The sequence below is a fragment of the Protobothrops mucrosquamatus genome, unplaced genomic scaffold, assembly GCF_001527695.2.
Source record: "Protobothrops mucrosquamatus isolate PMUCROS unplaced genomic scaffold, P.Mucros_1.0 scaffold791, whole genome shotgun sequence".
Lineage (NCBI taxonomy): Eukaryota > Metazoa > Chordata > Lepidosauria > Squamata > Viperidae > Protobothrops > Protobothrops mucrosquamatus.
Window position 1 is genome coordinate 251,316 of NW_015387058.1, and position 17,931 is coordinate 269,246.

General features: G+C 39.1%; 1 protein-coding gene across 1 annotated transcript in view; it reads right to left on the reverse strand.

The window, feature by feature from the left end:
• CLCN1 (chloride voltage-gated channel 1) overlaps positions 1 to 14,134 on the reverse strand; it is a 64,373-nt gene extending 50,239 nt beyond the window's left edge. Inside the window, 1 exon segment of the mRNA XM_029284651.1 lies at positions 13,920 to 14,134. Coding sequence (XP_029140484.1) covers positions 13,920 to 14,096 — 177 coding nt within the window. The 5' untranslated portion in view covers positions 14,097 to 14,134.
• Positions 14,135 to 17,931: the final 3,797 nt, after the last annotated feature.

Here is a 17,931-nt window from a genome sequence, read left to right on the forward strand (position 1 = left end):
TGTTCCCTCATCTATCAGCAGGAAAGGATCATTGCCTGTTTTTGAAATTATGACACAGGACAGCTCATTATTTGTATAGGGGTGTTATTTTCAGAAAAGAATGAAATTCATATTAAAATATGCCAATCATGTTTAGATGTAGAAGCAAGTGATGGGGCACCATACATTATGCAACATATGATACAGGTTGAAATATAGAACAATCAAATGCAATGTCTTTAAACAATCAAAAGTAGTATTTTTCCCCTTATCATAACACTTATATACATAAAACTCTTTGTGGGAAGAGAAGACATCAGCTTTTATATAGCAACAGATTTTGAGAAGGTTGGTGGAGAACATGGAATTCTAGTAGCTATGTCTTGAGTTTGGAGAGAGTTGGGACAATTCACTCAGTTATTGAAGCAACTCTTTCCACAGACATTTTACATTTTCCTGGACTTCTTATTGGCTTTTTAATTACTATTTTTTAGGCCTTCAGATAGTGTTGAGTCTCTGAATCCTATTTTGAAGTGGGGTCCTATTCTGTTCTGTCCTATTGGTATGGGCCTGAGGATGTTATGGGGGAGGACAATTCAATACCTAGGTCATTGGCCCAACAGTTTCTCTCTTGATTCTATGCTATTTAACATCTACCTGAAACTACTAAGGTAAAGATTATCTAGAGCTTTAGAGAGGGATATCATCAGTATGCTGATAGCACCCAGCTATACTGCTCCCACCATCTAATTCCAAGGAAGCAATCAATACCCGAGAATTTTATACTAGTTCAATAATAGACTGGATGAGACAGGACAATCTGAAACTAAGTCCAGACATGTTGGAGATACTGTTGGTAAAGAAAATTCCTGACAGGGGTATTAAGGTGAAGTCTTTTTTTTTTTTGGAAACAGCAGGTTCATAATTTGGGAGTGCTTCCTGAACCCCACCTGTCAATGGTTCAGCCGATGATAGATGTTGTGAGGAACATCTCCATGCAACAGGCAGCTAGAGTGCAAACTGCAATCATTCCTGAGCCAGTCAGACTTAGTAGCAGTTATCTAGGACTTGGTTACAGCATGTCTGGCCCATTTCAATGAACTTTATGTGTGGCTGCCCTTGAAAATTCTTCAGAAATTACAGCTTCTGCAAAACACAATGGCTAGGCTTTCTACTAATGTAAACTACAGAGACTACATGATTTTTGTATTGAAAACTCTGCTTTGACTGCCAGCTGCCTACTGGATACCATTTAAGAGGTTGGTGTCACGCTTTAAATTAGTAAACAACTCAAAGCAGTCTTACTGCAGGCAGAGCTGCCTTTCCCACAAATCAATCAGTCAATGACTTAATGGGAAGAATAAAGGAATCTTGGATCTATTATTCTGCAGGAAAGAAACTGCTGCAAAATGAAATGACCCATAGAAAATAAAGGGGAAAGCTCCACAGCCCACCATTCCTCCATTGAAATTGCTCTTTTTGTGGATGCCTTATAATAAGGGGTGGGGGAACTGAACTGTTTCTCAAACATCATTCAATTTATTTTGCAGCCACAAGTTGACTTACACCTTCAACTCCTTGGAGGAAAATGCGATTTTTAACTGGTTGAAAAATCAATAAAAGCATTTCAATAGAGACTGGGGTTTTTCAGAAAAAGTAGTCCAGCTTCCTTCAATTCACAACCAACGGATTCAGCTCCAACTCTGTAATAGTCAGTCTACCTCCTATGGCAGTGTTACTCAGCCTTGGCAGCATGGAGATGTGAGGAACTTCAATTCCCAGAATTCCCCAGTCAGTAGGTTGAAGTCCACATATCTTCAAGCTGCTAAAGTTGAGAAACAATGCCTTAAATGAAATAAAATAAAATGAAATGAAATAAAAAGAGAGAAATAGAGCAACAGAAATGCCTTCTCTAGGAAAAGAAGACTTTGATGTCCTATCCTCACTTTCCTTTCATTTATCTTTTGTAGAGATAAGAAGAGATAAGATGCTTAGCACAGCTTGTAGCACAGGTGAAAATATGAACCACATGAGGTAGTGGACCAGGTTGGAAAGTTGAAAAAAAGACAATGGCAAGCTACTTCTATGTCATTCCACAAAGCAAAATGGATGGGTCAAGGTACCTGGTAGAGTCTCAACTCAAATCAAGGGAGACTGTATCTATTTTTTAGTCTTCCTTGACGCAGCATCTTGGGTCAAGAATGTTCTACCCCACTTTATTTTTTTTTTACAACAGATATAACTTGTGGCCAAGTAAATTTTTGTCTGATGATACCTTTCTTCTCTCCATGAGGATTGGGGGTTAGGGAATTTGTTTGAGAATACCCAGGCCTTGATCACATGCCCTTCAGTAATCCAGGATAGGTTACTGAATGCTCACTTGAAGTTCATCTTCCTCCACTGATGCGTATCCCAAGATCCTAAGAATTCACACCTCTGACACGTTGAACCCTTCTTGCTCCCTGGACACACATGCTCTCCAAGGCCCTAAAGAGGGAGGAGAATGGGCAATGCCTGGATCAGCAGAACAAGAAACGGCAGCCACAGCAGAAACAGCTGCTGTTGCTGCTGTTGCTGCAGAGCATCCCAGGGAGACCTGAGACTTTCTGTGCTGTCTGGCCCTTGAAGAATATTCTTAATCAAAATATGACATCTATGCTTTCCATAGAGATCTTTCTGCTTTTAATTTCATTGGTTTACTATTTCTTTTTATCTGAGCCAAAAAAAGGTTACTTGCTTAGAATTATGCCACTTGTGAATGAATGCCAACTTCTTCTTAAGAATGTATCATGCACAAAAATATAACTCTGTAGAGGAACTTCATATTTTGTTGTGATTCAATTATTTGTTTAGGAAAAAAAACATTATTAACAAGCATTCCCACCACCTCAGCTGCAGTTCTATGGACATCTGTCTCACCGTGAATCATTTTTTCCTGACTCCAGTCTTTATCAGCCTACACCAAGAAGAGTGGAAACCTCTAGTAGAAATTCCAGGTCCTAATAACACCCCAGAGTAGGACCTAATTAGTTATAAGCCCTTTGGGCCACTGACATCCAGCTAGGAATCTCAAAGACTGCATCTTGAGTTAACTTAATCTCTTTTATATTTAGGAACCTCACACATACAAATGACTATCAATTAGCATCAACAATGAACAAATTGAAATTGAGGGTTTCAATTCCTCAGAAAGAAGATGGAATCAAGATGTGATTGTCTAGTTCAAGAAATAACAAGAACCCCAGTGAGCACCAGTTGTTGTCAGACTAGGTTTTCTCTATGAAACATCCAAGGTGCTGAAACTCATCACTTCCTCGACTGAGCCACCCTGAGATCATGCTTGTGGACGCCTATAGGCAGAGAGAAAAGTGCATTTCTGCTTCTAATTCAACTCAACACAGTCCACTTCTGCTAGTCTATACATAATAGTTGTGCGTTACCATTTCACCTGCACAATGTAGAATAAGAAATAATCTTGTCTTTGCATGTGTTCCATGTAATACCTACAGTGTATCCATTTAATTTGTTGCCCATGAAAATCTCTTTTCTGTGCTTCTCTTGAGCTAGTTATGGTTTATTGTTTTTATTGTGTTTAATGAATGACTTGGACATGCTGCCAAATTAATTACTAGGCAACACTTCAACTGCCTGTCATTTCCATTTCCCTGAATGCCTCTGGGCACCAGCTGCCAAGAATCATCCATCAAGGAAGAAGCCCACATAAAAACCAGCTGGGCATTTATGAGTATGAACACATCTGAAAATAAGTTTGTTCCTTTCCATCTGAATACAGCTTACTTGAGCATTATATCCTGTGCATCAGTTGTGCCTCCTCTTAAAGGCTCCACAGAACTATTGCCTCAGATGTTCTTAATTAGGACTTCCTTGAGCCAAAGGCTGATGCTGCCAAGAGCTGATGCCTACCAGGTGATTGGAAATTCTGGCATTGCACCCCCAATAATCAAAAGGTGCCAGGATGGACAAAGCTACCATAAAATATGAGGCTTTTTGAACATATGTGCCCATTTAAAAAAAACATTCTGCATGCTGTAGTGAGTTTCTTTTACTGTTGAATTATTTTGATTTTTTTTTAAAAAAAATTACCCAATCATTCCCTATAATTTTTCTTCTCTACTTTCAATAGTGTAGTTCATCTTTTTTGATTCCAGGATTTGATCATTTAAATAAAATTTTAGGTTCAAAGAACTTTAGAACATTCACAAACTAATACAATGCATCTATTTCCAGTTCTGTTCAAACCAGACTTTAAAACAGACATGAACTAAGTTTTAGAATGGAGAGTTGCATTCCTCAAAGCATGAAGGAAATAACTGACAGATGACACTAGAGGCAAAACTAAGGGAAGACCAAATTCTGATTTGTATGGAGTTGCATTTCCCCACAAAAGCAAACCCCCAATTATCTTTGGATGCCCAAATAGCAATGAGCCCATTTACATAAATATGTCCCAACTGCAATCATTCATGCTGGTTGGACCTGGAAGCTGTTAATTATACCTTGGTTACATCTTGACTTGACTACTGCAAAGTGTGGTATTTGGACTACACTTGAAGGGTGCCCAGAAAGTTCAGCTGGTGTAAAACACAAGAGATGGAATATTAACTGGTGCATAATACAAGGACATATTTTTAAAAACCTCCCTTTTTATGACCTGGTCATCTCTTAATTCGGGGTAGAGTTGGGGCGACTGGATGGAGCTGAGCATTTACTGGCGGGATGCCCTTCCTGATGCCACATCCTAAGAGATGAACATCTGCCACTACCTAAGATTGAACTCTCAACTTTTCAAATGGGATGCCAGTCTCTTCACCACTAAACACCACACTGCTCAAAATACAAAGACCACGTTATTCCCTTGTTAAAAGATCTGCATTTAAAATGCTAACTTTAACTTTTAAAAGTCTAAATAGCTTAGGACCTGATTATTTGAGTCAGTCACTAATTTCATTACAAGCCTTCCCGAGTTCTAGAATCAGCAGGAGAGATTGTCCTAACAACCTTACATTAGAAAATCTGCTTGGTGGACAGACAGCTATAGGAAGTCTTCTTCTATGTTCAGAAGAAATTCTTCTTGTGGGTGAATAGATAATCATAGGAAGTACATCTTCTCCAGAGTCCACTGGGATGGGAGTCTATGATTATGGTTGCTCAAGAGCCAGCTGTTTGAACTAATGCAATCAAGGCCAGAATTTAAAAAATCTTCAAATGATTGAAAGAGTAGGTAGTGCATAGAAGCAGAAGAAATAGTTGATCATATACTCAGCTTATGCAAGATCATACAAAGAGTAGAAACAATGACACAGCCATCAAAATTATTCACTGGAACATCTATAAAAATTATCATGTGCCAGAAATGAAAAATTGACGGGAATGTATAGTTGAAAAAATAGTTGAAAATGATCAGGTTAAAATCTCCATTGCAGTACCTGGGTCCAATCTCAAAACATTTTAAGCACCACTTGAACATCATCAGCATTGAAAAATCACCATCAGTCAATTGCAAAAGGCAGCTTTACTTGGAACAGCTTACATCCTGCAATGATACCTTTAATATCATAAGTGGGAACATCTGTCTATCCTAGGTCCTTGGGAATGACTCTATGGCTGGATAAAAATTCCAAATCTAGTCTAAACATCTGGCTGACTGTGCAACCAACTCTAATGCTCTCAAGTACAGAATGCACTTCACCAGGACGTGTATTCTGCTCTAACTCTTTCTTAGGGTACATGTTGAGGCTTCCTATTTAGCTAGTTAACTCAATCTAATAATTTTAATTGTTAATGGTATTTTAAATATTTTTGTTTTATTTTGTTGATTATGTAAACTATTTTGAGTGCTCAGTGGACAAAAAAAGCAGGATACAGATTTGATGATGACGTTTCTACTGCTGACGACAAGGATGAAGATGGCTTGTGCAAATGGAATGAGAGCATTTTTGTGTCTTTTTTGTGCTTTGCTCAGACTGCAATAAGGCTGAAGTACCAAGTGGCTATTGCTCTCTGTGGTTAGCCTTCTGAGAGCTGCTAGGAGATGCCGTAGTATCTCAGATTAGAGTGTCAATAGGAGAACACACCAATCACAGCACCATTCTCCTTCTTTCCCCATTCTCCTGGTGATTGCAGGAGGTGGAAGAGTCATTAGCAGAGGAAACTATGGGAAATTGTCATAGCAAGAGCACAGTTGAGTGTCCTGGCAAACAGTGGCAAATCAGGAATATTAACCCCAAGCCCTCAAGTCCTGCTATGAGGCCTCATTATGACAGGGGGCATTCCTGGGAGAGATGAGCACAGAATACCAGGAATATATGCCAAAAGTATGCATTCCCAGCAGGGTCACCCAAGACATGAAGGTCATCCGAGCTGCTCATCTAAAGCAAGCAGAAACTTCTATCAGGCAGCAATGATATATAGGAAGATGCTGGAGGCAAATACTTTAATGACAATGGCAAAATTTATATACTATGTAGGAGAAAGCAATGAAAAACCACTCTTATATTTTATCACAAGGATAAACAGTTATCATATTCTGGATGCAGGTTTCTTGAGAAGTCCATAGTTCTGGAAAATATAGAAAGAAAGAGAATAAGGATAACTGGCAGCAAGGCGGATGGACCTAGTTATAATAGCAATGGATGCACCATAAAAAGATCAGAAGGGCTGTTGCTTAAGATTAGGTGTGGAAGATCTGAAGGATTTGATAGTGAACAGACTGTTCTGGAGAAGACTTAGTAAAGAAGCAACGGATGGAAACTAATCAAGGAGAGAAGCAACCTAGAACTAAGGAGAAACTTCCTGACAGTTAGAACAATTAACCCGTGGAACAACCTGACTCCAGAAGTGGTGAATGCTCCAACACTGGAAGTTTTTAAGAAGAAACTGGACAGCCATTTGTCCGAAATGGTATAGGGCAGACATATCAAACACAAGGCCCGGGGGCTGGATGCGGCCCGCAAAGTGGTTTCATGTGGCCCGCGAAGCCATCCTGGAAACAGTGAGGGAACGGCCCCCGCTGCCTTGGCCCTGGCCCAGGCCGGCCAGGAGGGAGCCAATGTACAATTTTGTGGTGGCCATCTATGCTGAAACGCATTCAGTCTTAGCTCCACAAGGACATCTAGAAACAGCGAGGAACCAGCCCCTGCTGTGTCGGCCCCACCCCCTGGGTGCATGCTGGGGAGGTGTCACCTTTGTCAGGAATGAAGAAATGGACTATGCCTTGGCGCTTGCCCCAGTCCCACCTCCTTCTGCCAGAGACCCTCAGATCTGTCCCACTCCTGCCCAGGCCCCCACAGGCCCCCTTGACACGAATGATGTAGAGCTGGCCACGCCCACCCAGTAGGCCACACACCCCTGAAGGCAACCACAATGCTGATGCGGCCGTCAATGAAATTGAGTTTGACACCCCTGATATAGGGTTACTTGCCTGAGTAGGGGGTTGGACTTGATGACCTCCAAAGTCCCTTCCAACTTTTTTTTTATTATTATTATTATTATTATTATTATTATTATTATTATTATTATTATTATTATTATTTGGTTGTTAATAGTCAGCACTGATTTGATAGCACATAATACTGTAAATCATAAAAAATCTAACACTAATACTATAAGTTTGCATTGAATTTTACAATGTTAACTTTTAAAAAGAAATAATTAGGGAAAAGACGCATCTCACCAATCAGGCAAATCTATATTTCATTTACTTTAGGCTTAGGCTTAGTAGAAATTACTAGAGAAAACACAGGAGAGAACAAAAGCAATAACTGTTACAAACACAGAATACAGAATAACAGAGTTGGAAAGGCCTTGCAGGTCTTCTAGTCCAACCCCTGCTTAAGCAGAAGACCTTATATGATTCTGGACACATGGCTGTCCAATCTCTTCTTAAAAAACCCCAGTGATGGAGCACTGATAACTTTTGGAGACAAGCCACTCCACTGATTAATTGTTCTCACTGACAGGACATTTCTCCTTAATTCTAGGTTAGATCTATCTTTGATAAGCTTCCATCAATTACTTCTTGTCTTGCCCTCAGGTGCTTTGGAGAATAGTTGACTCCCCTCCTCTCTGTGACAACCCCTCAAATATTCGAACACTGCTATCATGTCACCCCTAGTCCTATTTTTCATTAGACTAGACATAGCCGGTTCCCGCAACCGTTCATCATACGTTTTAGTCTCCAGTCCCCTAATCACCTTTGTTGCTATTCTCTGTACTCTTTCTAGAGTCTCAACATCTTTTTTGTATTGTGGTGGCCAAAACTGGAGGCAATATTCCAAGTATAGTTTCACTAATGCAGTATAAAACGGTACCAGCACTTCATGTGATCTTGATATTATCCCTCTTTTGATACAGCCTAGGTCTGTGTTGGCTTTTTTGGCAGCTGAAGCATACTGCAGGCTCAAACTTAAGTGACTCCTAGATCTCTCTCACAGTTACTGCTGTGAGATGGAAACAAATGTGAACAAATGTGAGCAGGGTGCTTTGGTCTTTGGATTCTTTGCAAGTATGTCATTCTTAGATACTAGGATGACTTGTCCTAACCATCGTTTCTGCCAGATTAGCACAATAAACAGATTCCTGATCTGCTCCATAGCACAGAGAACAGAGAGCCAACTGGCCTGAATTCAATGGGAGACAATGCATGAGATTAGGGTCTTGATGCCTATCTTCTAAACAATATTGCACCAGAAATGAAGACAACCTGCAAAACCTGCCAGTGAGAAAGTGAATAAATTTTCTTAAGATCCAATCGGTGCAGAAGGATGATCATCATCAGCATGAACCTCAGCAGAAATTGGTCTGAATATGACAAGGAAATTGATGGAACATTGTTAGAATGTTCAGCCCACTGTCTGAATCAGATGAGAAAATCCAAAAGAGTGTAATCCCATATGAGATGAATGGATGTGAATTTATTTCTTTATTAAATTTCTATGCCACATGCCTCTGAGCCATTCAAGATTAAAAAAAAATGACACAGAAATCTTCTGCCCACCCTCCAAATTAGCATCTTGGAGGTTCTCAACACTAATATAGATAGTACTTAACTTAAAACGACAATTGAGATCAGAAATTCTGTCACTATGTGGTTGTTAAGTGAGTCACACCCAATTTTACAATCTTTTTTTGTCACAGTCATTAAACACATTTCTGTGGTCATTAAACAAATTACATGGTTGTTAAGTAAATTTGGCTTCCCCCATTCATTTTGCTTGTCCATGAAAGTTGCAGATAGTGATCGTGTGACCCCAGGATGCTGCAACCACCACAAATACATGTTCTTGCGAAGCACCCAACTTTTGATCAGGTGACGACAGCGATGCTGCAATAGCTATAAGTATGAGGAAAAGTCAGAAGTCACTTTTTTCAGCCTAGTTGTAATTTTGAATAATCATTAAATGAATGGTCATAAGAAGATTACCTGTACTGGAAGGAAGAGTGTTAGAATCTGGATGGTTAGTATCTACTTTATTCCATAAGCCCAACACAAGAGAAGCATTGAGAATTGAATAATCTGCTCCCAGATCTGGAATAAAATACAGTTTCCCCTTGAAACCACAACAACTCTTTCTCCCTAGCTGGGCCACTATATTTTTTAAATACATTTCCTTTGTGGTCAATGTTAATGTTATCCATTTAAACCATATGGGGTTAAATAGCTTTTTGGAACATCTGTTATATTTGTTTATGATTGCATATTGACACATACAGTAAATCTCAAAAAATTCAAATATTCCTTCTACTCTCTCCCCCCAAACCTCTTAATTCAGCCCCCAAAGCAGAGGACACAGAAAGTCATCATCAGGGTAGCTCTTTCCCCTCCAAGCAGGCTCTAACACCAACAAACTTGCAAGGGGACTTTTCCAGTATGTTGCTATGCCAAGAGGCAGGCATAGGGCCAAACAAGCCCTGAAAAAATTGCTGGAGAGCAGCTGGGGAGCCCGACATGAAAAAGAAGATTAAAGAAGCTGGCTAAATGATGACTAAGAAGCAATTTGATTCCGCTTCAGATATCTGAAGGGTGTAAACATCCACTAGGGAGAAGCCACACTGTTGAGCAAAATAAATTAAAAACATGACAAAAGCAAGCCTTCATCCTTCATTATGGAAACAGAACTACAAAAGAGAGCTATATCAGAAGAAAGCCCATGAGTCTAGTCTCGGCTACAATTAATGATGATCTTACAAGCAGGAGCCTTGCTGGACCCTTAAAATATTTGGGGATTGAGTCCATGTTGCAATTCAGAGTTTGTTTTAAATAGGGCGATATTCTGCAAGAGAGTTAAAAACTGGAGAATCCTAATAAATCACATCATTTTTTATCCAACTCTACATTAATGCGCACCACATCCTATATCATTCCAAAGAAGTGATTCCTTTTAGTTAGCTCACCAATAGATGATTCACCCGAATCTGTTTCAAATCATACTTGGAGGAAATTTAAAAAAAAAAACCAAATTGAAGGAATCAAAAACATGACAAAATGGAAAGGGAAGGAAGAGGTTGTAGGATAAGGGGGTAAGGAACATACCTGAGCCAAAGCACACTGAGATGATTAAATGCAGATGGTTGCATGCAAGACCTTGGTGCTTTGGGCAAGTTAAAAAACAGCGCATAAAGGTCATACCTCTTTCTCACATTATTTGTCCTGCATGAACTGGCACCAAGATACACTCCTTTTGAAAATGAAGGCTCTCTTTGAAACATCTCTCCACATGTTTTAAACACACGCACGCACACATCAAGCACTCAAGCCTCCCCACCATCTTACAATAATGAATTCAATATGAATCATAACCTAGGGCAGAAAAATAAGAAGAGCTGAACATAGAACCTTTAGCCAGAGGTTGTGCCTTGTTCCCTGATAAGCTTGTCACTGATACTGTTAGCCATTCACATATCTTAAGTCCATCTGAAACAAGATTTGGTGTTCTCACAAATACATTTGGACCAGTCCATTTAGGCAAAGAACAAGTCTGTGTTGGTTGTATGTACCTATTGTATTGTTATGATTTTTTTTAAAAAAGAAGAGTTAAGAAAGCTATGGAAGGGAAGAGAAAAAAGGGGAGATGGGGTCATAGGCCCTGTGTACCCATCCCTAATCAGTCCTATGTGGTCAGCTCATCAGCAGTTTTGTTTTCTATCCTAAACCTAAGCTTCTCACTTCTTGCAAAGCTTCCATGGAATCTCTTACTCATGAGTTGCACTGAGCTTCTTGGTATTTCTGTCCTGGGTTCCCCCCATATTTTGTCAAACCATCACTCTTGTATTGCTTAGTTTTACCCTAGCAATATGTAATGTTCTGTGACTTTAATCTCAAAATTCAAATAGGCAAGTTTCTTATATCCAGAAATCTGACATCAAAACTAAAAGCAAAGTGGATGACTAATGTCACACTGGCTTCTACCCTGTTGCTCCTACTGTTCTCCTCACCATATTTCAGCTCTTTTAGTTTCATTTCTCCCTCACTCTGGACCTTGCATCTTCAGTTTTAGTAGTTGGAGCACTTGAGGTAAACAGAGCATTGACCATTTTAGATGTTCATGTACAATAGGAACCAGCAACTTCATTTTAAACTCTTTCTCTCTGAAAAATATTAAATTGTATGAATATTCATCTTAAAACTAACCTAGTTTGATATTTGTGCTTTCTCTGGTTGCTTGGATCTCCCCCATTACAGCTAAAGTTGCTACTTCCTCAGCAGCAGTCCATTGGCCAGGTTTGCTCATAGGATTGTGGGGATTATGTCATAAAACCACATGGCAAGTTAGACTAAACGTATGGCAATGTTGTAGGTGAGACTCTCCCATTCATGATTTTAATGGTTTTTAATGTTTTAAGGCTCTATTGTTTGTTTTGTTTCAATTGCTCAATCTGTGAAATAGATGACTATATAAATGAACTATGCCAGACATTACAAAGAGGCAAATCAGTGTAAATATTCACATGAGCCCAAGGGACCATGGGTTCTTCTGTCATGATTCTGAGGAAGATAGAAAAGACTAGAGTATCAACATAGTGCCTTACATCAACCAGTCAAGAAGAGGAATTGATCCCTTTGAACTAGGTGAGAAAATGTAAACTTGTTAATATCAACTATGCAGTGAAAGCCCTGTTTCCAGTTCCTAGGGTTCATGGCTTAATTTGCATTATTTATGGAGTGTCAAAAATCAATACACACCCACACAGGAAAACCCTAGGAAGATGGCTGAGGCCAGTAAAGAGGGAAACATTTCACTAATAATTGTCCATTGTCAGGATTTCTCAATATCATTTCACGTCCCTGTCCTTGCAAGCAGTCCAACGTTGTTTCCCAAGATGTATAGTCAAAGAAATGTATGTGTTGAACATTAACGATTCCTCAGATTATGCAGATATTGGCCCTGATTTATAAATACAAATAAGTATTTACAAAAGTTATTTTAATCCGTAATCATACCTGTCCTTTTTGCACAAGACACTAATTCTCACAATACACTCAGAACATGAGACTTAACCACAGAATGATTCTTGCCCAAATATACTCAAGGCCAGAAGTCTAAAACATTGTATCCCTGATCAAGTTTTTACTGGCGTTGCATTCCCTTTTTAACATCTGGCCTCCATGAAAATCATTACAAAAATCAAGCTTTCAGTATGGATCATGGCATTGCAAGGGACAGTGTGTTGATTTTGAAAATCTGAAACAAAGCCCAAGTCTTCTCTTGCCTTCTGAATGGCTGTTTTTAGCCAGGATTATTGTATTAGAAGTGTTCTTAATCTAGACTCTTCCAGCTATATCAGATCTGCTCTCATCATTTCTGATTGCTATGGCCAACTACACTCTTTGGGGAATTGTCCAAAGCTTTTCAAGAGTACAGGTAGTCCTTGACTTACATCCATTAATTTAGCGAACATTTGAAGTTAAAACAGCACTAGAAAAAGTGACTTGCAATGGGTACTCACACTTACAACCACCACAGCAACCCCATAGTCATGTGTTCAAAATTTGGGCGCTTGACAATTGCCACATATTTACGAAGGTTGCAGTGTCATGGGGTCATATAATTGCCATTTGCAATTTTCCCAGCTGGCTTCCAACAAGTAACATTAAGGGTGGAAGCCAGATTCGCTTAACAACCATGTTATTAACAATGACAAGTGATTCACTTAACAACCATGGCAAAAAATTGTCATAAAATTGGGGGTGACTCACTTAACAACTGCCTTCCTTAACAACAGAAATTCTGTTGTAGTCGTAAGTCAAGGACTATCAGCTTTGGAAAGGCTACTGTAAGACTGAAACAATACTCTGCATGCAAGGAGAAATAGACAGAAAGATATAACAAGTGAAACAAAATCTTCAGGTATAAAATATACACATCCATGCAGCTTCTAGGATATATCTGAAATATGATAACATTATGTGTAATATAGAACTTCTTTAAAGGCATTAAAATCCTGCCTTTTCCCTCTGCACTACAAAGAGGCCTCTGACTTTCTGTATGACAGGGAGAAAAGAATCATTCTCTTTGCTCTCTAATTCTTAAAACCTCCAGGGAGGATATTTCAACCACAATGCACATTAAAGCATTTCCCAAAGCATAATACACTGTTACCATCAAGAGTATAGAACATTTATTCAGAGTTCAACACAGGATATGCATCATCCTAAATACTTTTTTAATGCTAGTCATACCAGATAAGTGTGAATGAACTAACATGGTCTGAATTAGATATTGAAGTTTCTTTCTATATTATCCTCACGGCACCAGTTTGATCACTTAGGATGTCATGATAGAAGTCATTAAAATATTGAATCAGTGTATCACAGTGGTGTATATATATATATCTTAATGCCTTACTTTGACCTCTTCGCCAATATGGAATTAAGCAATCTGATCCAGAATACCTTCCATACTCCCCATATTCCACTCTACCTGGATACGGTTGAGGGCCTTCTCCTGGTAGTGTGTATCATCTGCAGTCCCACCATCCTCAGATGGGATCCCATAACTGGTGCAATTGTCATAATGGATGTAGTCATACTGGGGGGCACCACCCCACAGCGTGGTATCCTTCTGGGTGTTAACCTTCTTGAGCTCTGAATGCTCCATAGCTCAGCTTTTGCTGAGGTGGACCAAGGACACTGCAGAAGAAACTCCAAGCCCCCCTAGCTGATCAGCCCAAGGCATGCCTCCCCACTTGGCCCTCCTCTCCTTCCCTATTTCTTACGTCTTTCTCACTTTCTTTTCTTCCTGCCCCCAAAGGAGTCTGGGGCAGTGATTGCAAGGTTTAATTATATTTATAGCAGCCTTCTTCTGTCACATGACCCCTCCAAAGCCACATCTGATCTGAGCAAGAGGCATTAACTTGGTCAGGATTGAATATCAGGTGTGACAGGAGGGAACCCTGAAGGAATGGGTGGGGGGGAGGGAGGAGAAGGCAACAGTCAGGGAAGGAGTCAGCACGGTGGAACTCAAATGTGTCGAGCTTTATATTCATGTCAGAGGGCTTTCCGCTCTTGATGCACGCAAGCCTACATAGCATACTTGGAACTGACTAATGGCTTCCTTGGCAATTCTCTACATCAGCAGCCTTGTCTGAAGGCAGCGACTATTGAAACCTAAGTAATAACACAGTGCAAGACTACAGGAATTATCCCCTCTTCACATATATCCCAAACTCTGCCACCTAAAGTACTCCCTACTTTTAAATACTCCGAATTTAAGCATATTCTCTTTAAATCCCTGCCCTGGGTTGCTTGCTCCAGCTGCAATACTGGCAGCTGAAGCTCATAGCAATTACTTCCAAAGCCCGTGTAGCATTCTTTCCCCTCACATCCCAATAAATCCCAGACAGCCACTGATGCTTTTTTGAGAATTTTCAAACAATTCTATTCTGACTGGGTCCCTTTTATGTGGAGACGTCTTCTGACTCCTTTCAAATTCTTGCTCCAGATGCCTTCCTCAAAAAAGCATCTTTTCTGTAAAACTTTAGGCACACATCTCTAGCCACACAACTCTGCTATAACCAAGCCTATGTATAAAATAAATACTTCATTTTTCCAGCTTTAGTTCCAGATCCTTCCCCTCCTCCTATTGTCTTCTCAAGCCAAGCTCCTTCAAGGCATTCGGGAGGCACTATAGACCTTCACAGCAAATCACACACATCAGAGAGGCAGACATGTTCTTGAACAAAATGAATATTCCATTTAAATGAACCTTCTGTTTTCTGCAGTGATCATGAAATTGTCTCTGAGAAGCTGAAAGCAAGATATGAATGCAACTGGCTTATATTGATTTATTTATTCTGCAATTTACTTCACAGAGGTACAGTACCTTCTGCCCATGAAGGTTCTGTTTAATTGTTGCCAATGTAGACATCTATCTTTCATTCATTTATCTAACACTTCTTAAAAACAAAACAAAACTTAATGTAGCAACTATTATCTTTCCTTGCAGCAGTGGATTTTGTTAGTTCAGTATGTGTTATATAGTTTCTTTTGCTTGTCCTGAATCAACTGCATTTTAATCCTATTTTATTTATACAATCATTTGTATGCTGCCTACTCCTGAGGTCCTAGGAGCTCGCAATTATAAAAACAAGAGGAAATAGACAACCACAATGTATCACTTTCTTCTCCTACCGCCAGCTGTCTGAATTCAAAATAAGAAAAATGCCTGTTCTTCCACATCTGCCAGAAGATATTATTTCGCCAGTATTTCAGATAGTTTTAAATACAGATAGAGAATAATTTTGTATTCTGAACAAGAATGTTCTTGAATCTTAGAGGTCTGAAACGAACAAAACAAGAGCATCACTTCTCCATTTGTGAATCTTGAAGACACCATACTGGGTCTTCTGCATGCTTAATTCAATTCATGTACTCTTAGCCAAGAACAACAATCTCCCCACTCCTCCTTCCAAAATAATAATAATAATAATAATAATAATAATAATAATAATAATAATAATAATAATAATAATAATAATAATAATAATAATAATAATAAAGTTGGAAGGGATCTTAGAGGTCATCTAGTCCAACCTCCTGCTCAGGCAGGAAACCCTATACTATTTCAGACAAATGGCTGTCCAATATACTTTAAGAAACGTTGGATCAAAAGTTGTTTTCTTTTTTTAATGGAAAATTTGCCATTGCTGAAGTTAAGAAAATTAGCCATCTTTTTCACAAACCTTTGCACCCATTGTTTTTCTGACTTTTTGCTGCTTCGGCATTCTTTTTCCTTCACTTGAAAGGGTATCTTCATTATATGGTCCTAGCCAATTCAGAGATTGTTTAATCAATATACTTGGCTAGCATAACCAATCAGATATCACTATGAAATGACATCTCTGGGGGCAACTTAAGTCTTCTTGCCATCTTGACTTTCCGTGTGTATTTATGTGAATTGTCAAGTGTCCCACTGGCCAAACAAGATGGACAAAGTTCCCAGTGTTTTGCCTCTGCACCAGGATGTAGTATTGTGGTCAACTCATGACCACAATTGAGTCAAAAATTTCTGTTGCTGAGCGAGAAAGTTGTTAAGTGAGTTTTGCCCCATTTTATGACCTTTCTTGCCACAATTGTTAAGTGAATCAGTGCAGTAATTAAATCAATAACACGGTTATTAAGTAAATCTGGCTTCCTCATTGACTTTGCTTGTCAGAAGGCTGCCAAAGGTGTCACATGTCCACGGAACACTGCAACTGTCATAAATACATGCCGAATGCCTAGAGTCCAAACTTTGATCCAGTGATCATGGGGATGCTGCAGCGGTTGTAAGTGTGAAACATGGTCATAATCACATTTTTCGGTTGTAACTGCAAGCAGACACTAAACAAATGGTTGCCAGTCAAGGACAACCTGTATAGCATCAGTATCATTCTAAGTCAACTATAATCCCATTAAATGATATAAAGTCAGAGCAAAATGTGGACAAGAATGAATCTGAACAAGAACATCAATCAGTTTTCACATGAAAATAATGTGGAAGAAAATATCCACATTCAGATGCATTTTTGGATACAAATGTGGGCAGTTCTGTATTATTTCATTAAAAGAGATGAACCAGTAAATGTGCATTCCAATATCTCCATGCTTCACAGGTGTATGTAAGATTTTTCCATGACTTTCAAAAATGTTGTCGCTGGTTCAAATAGAAAAAGTAGGGCATAGCAGAATGTCTAAGGGTTGAACTTCATTAGTATTTGGATGGGACATCCCTAGAAAATCCCTAGATTACAAATTAAAATAGGACATTGTCCCTTGCTCCCCCCCCCAAAAAAAATATCCTGGGAGCCAGCATTTCTATGTTTATTATTGCCAAGAAATAAAATGGCTGTACTCACCAAGAGTTTAGCCCAATAGGAAGGTATACTTACCTTTGAAAGAATTACTTTTTTCTCCTTTGTACCTACAGTGGTACCTTGGTATTCATTGTTAATTGGTCCTAGGATGTATGATGAGTATCAAAAACGATGAGTACCAAATCAGTTTTTCCCATAAGGATAAATGTAGTGAGTCACAAGGCAGCCGACACTGATTTCTAGCTTGTGCATTGAGTACCAAACAAACAATGAATACCAGGACAAAATTTTCATATCAAAATGTGTTGAGTAACAAATTTGATGAGTTTCAAAGAAATTGAGTACCAAGATACTCCTGTAACTCTATCTATAGACAGTACAGTTTCCAAATAATGATGCGCTGAGCTTAATTCGTTCCCTCTTTCTATTCTGGATGATAATAGCTGTTCTCCAATTAACATAGGGCTGTCTTGATACTGCCCTGTGCCTGCAGTAAATACTGAGCTCACTTGATTTCCTGCATCAACTCAGTTCATCCCATCTATTCCTAAGACTACTTCTTGGAATTAATACATCCATATAACTGAATTAAATTTGTATTTGTAGATTAAAATACTTAATACTTAAAATGTTCCTGGC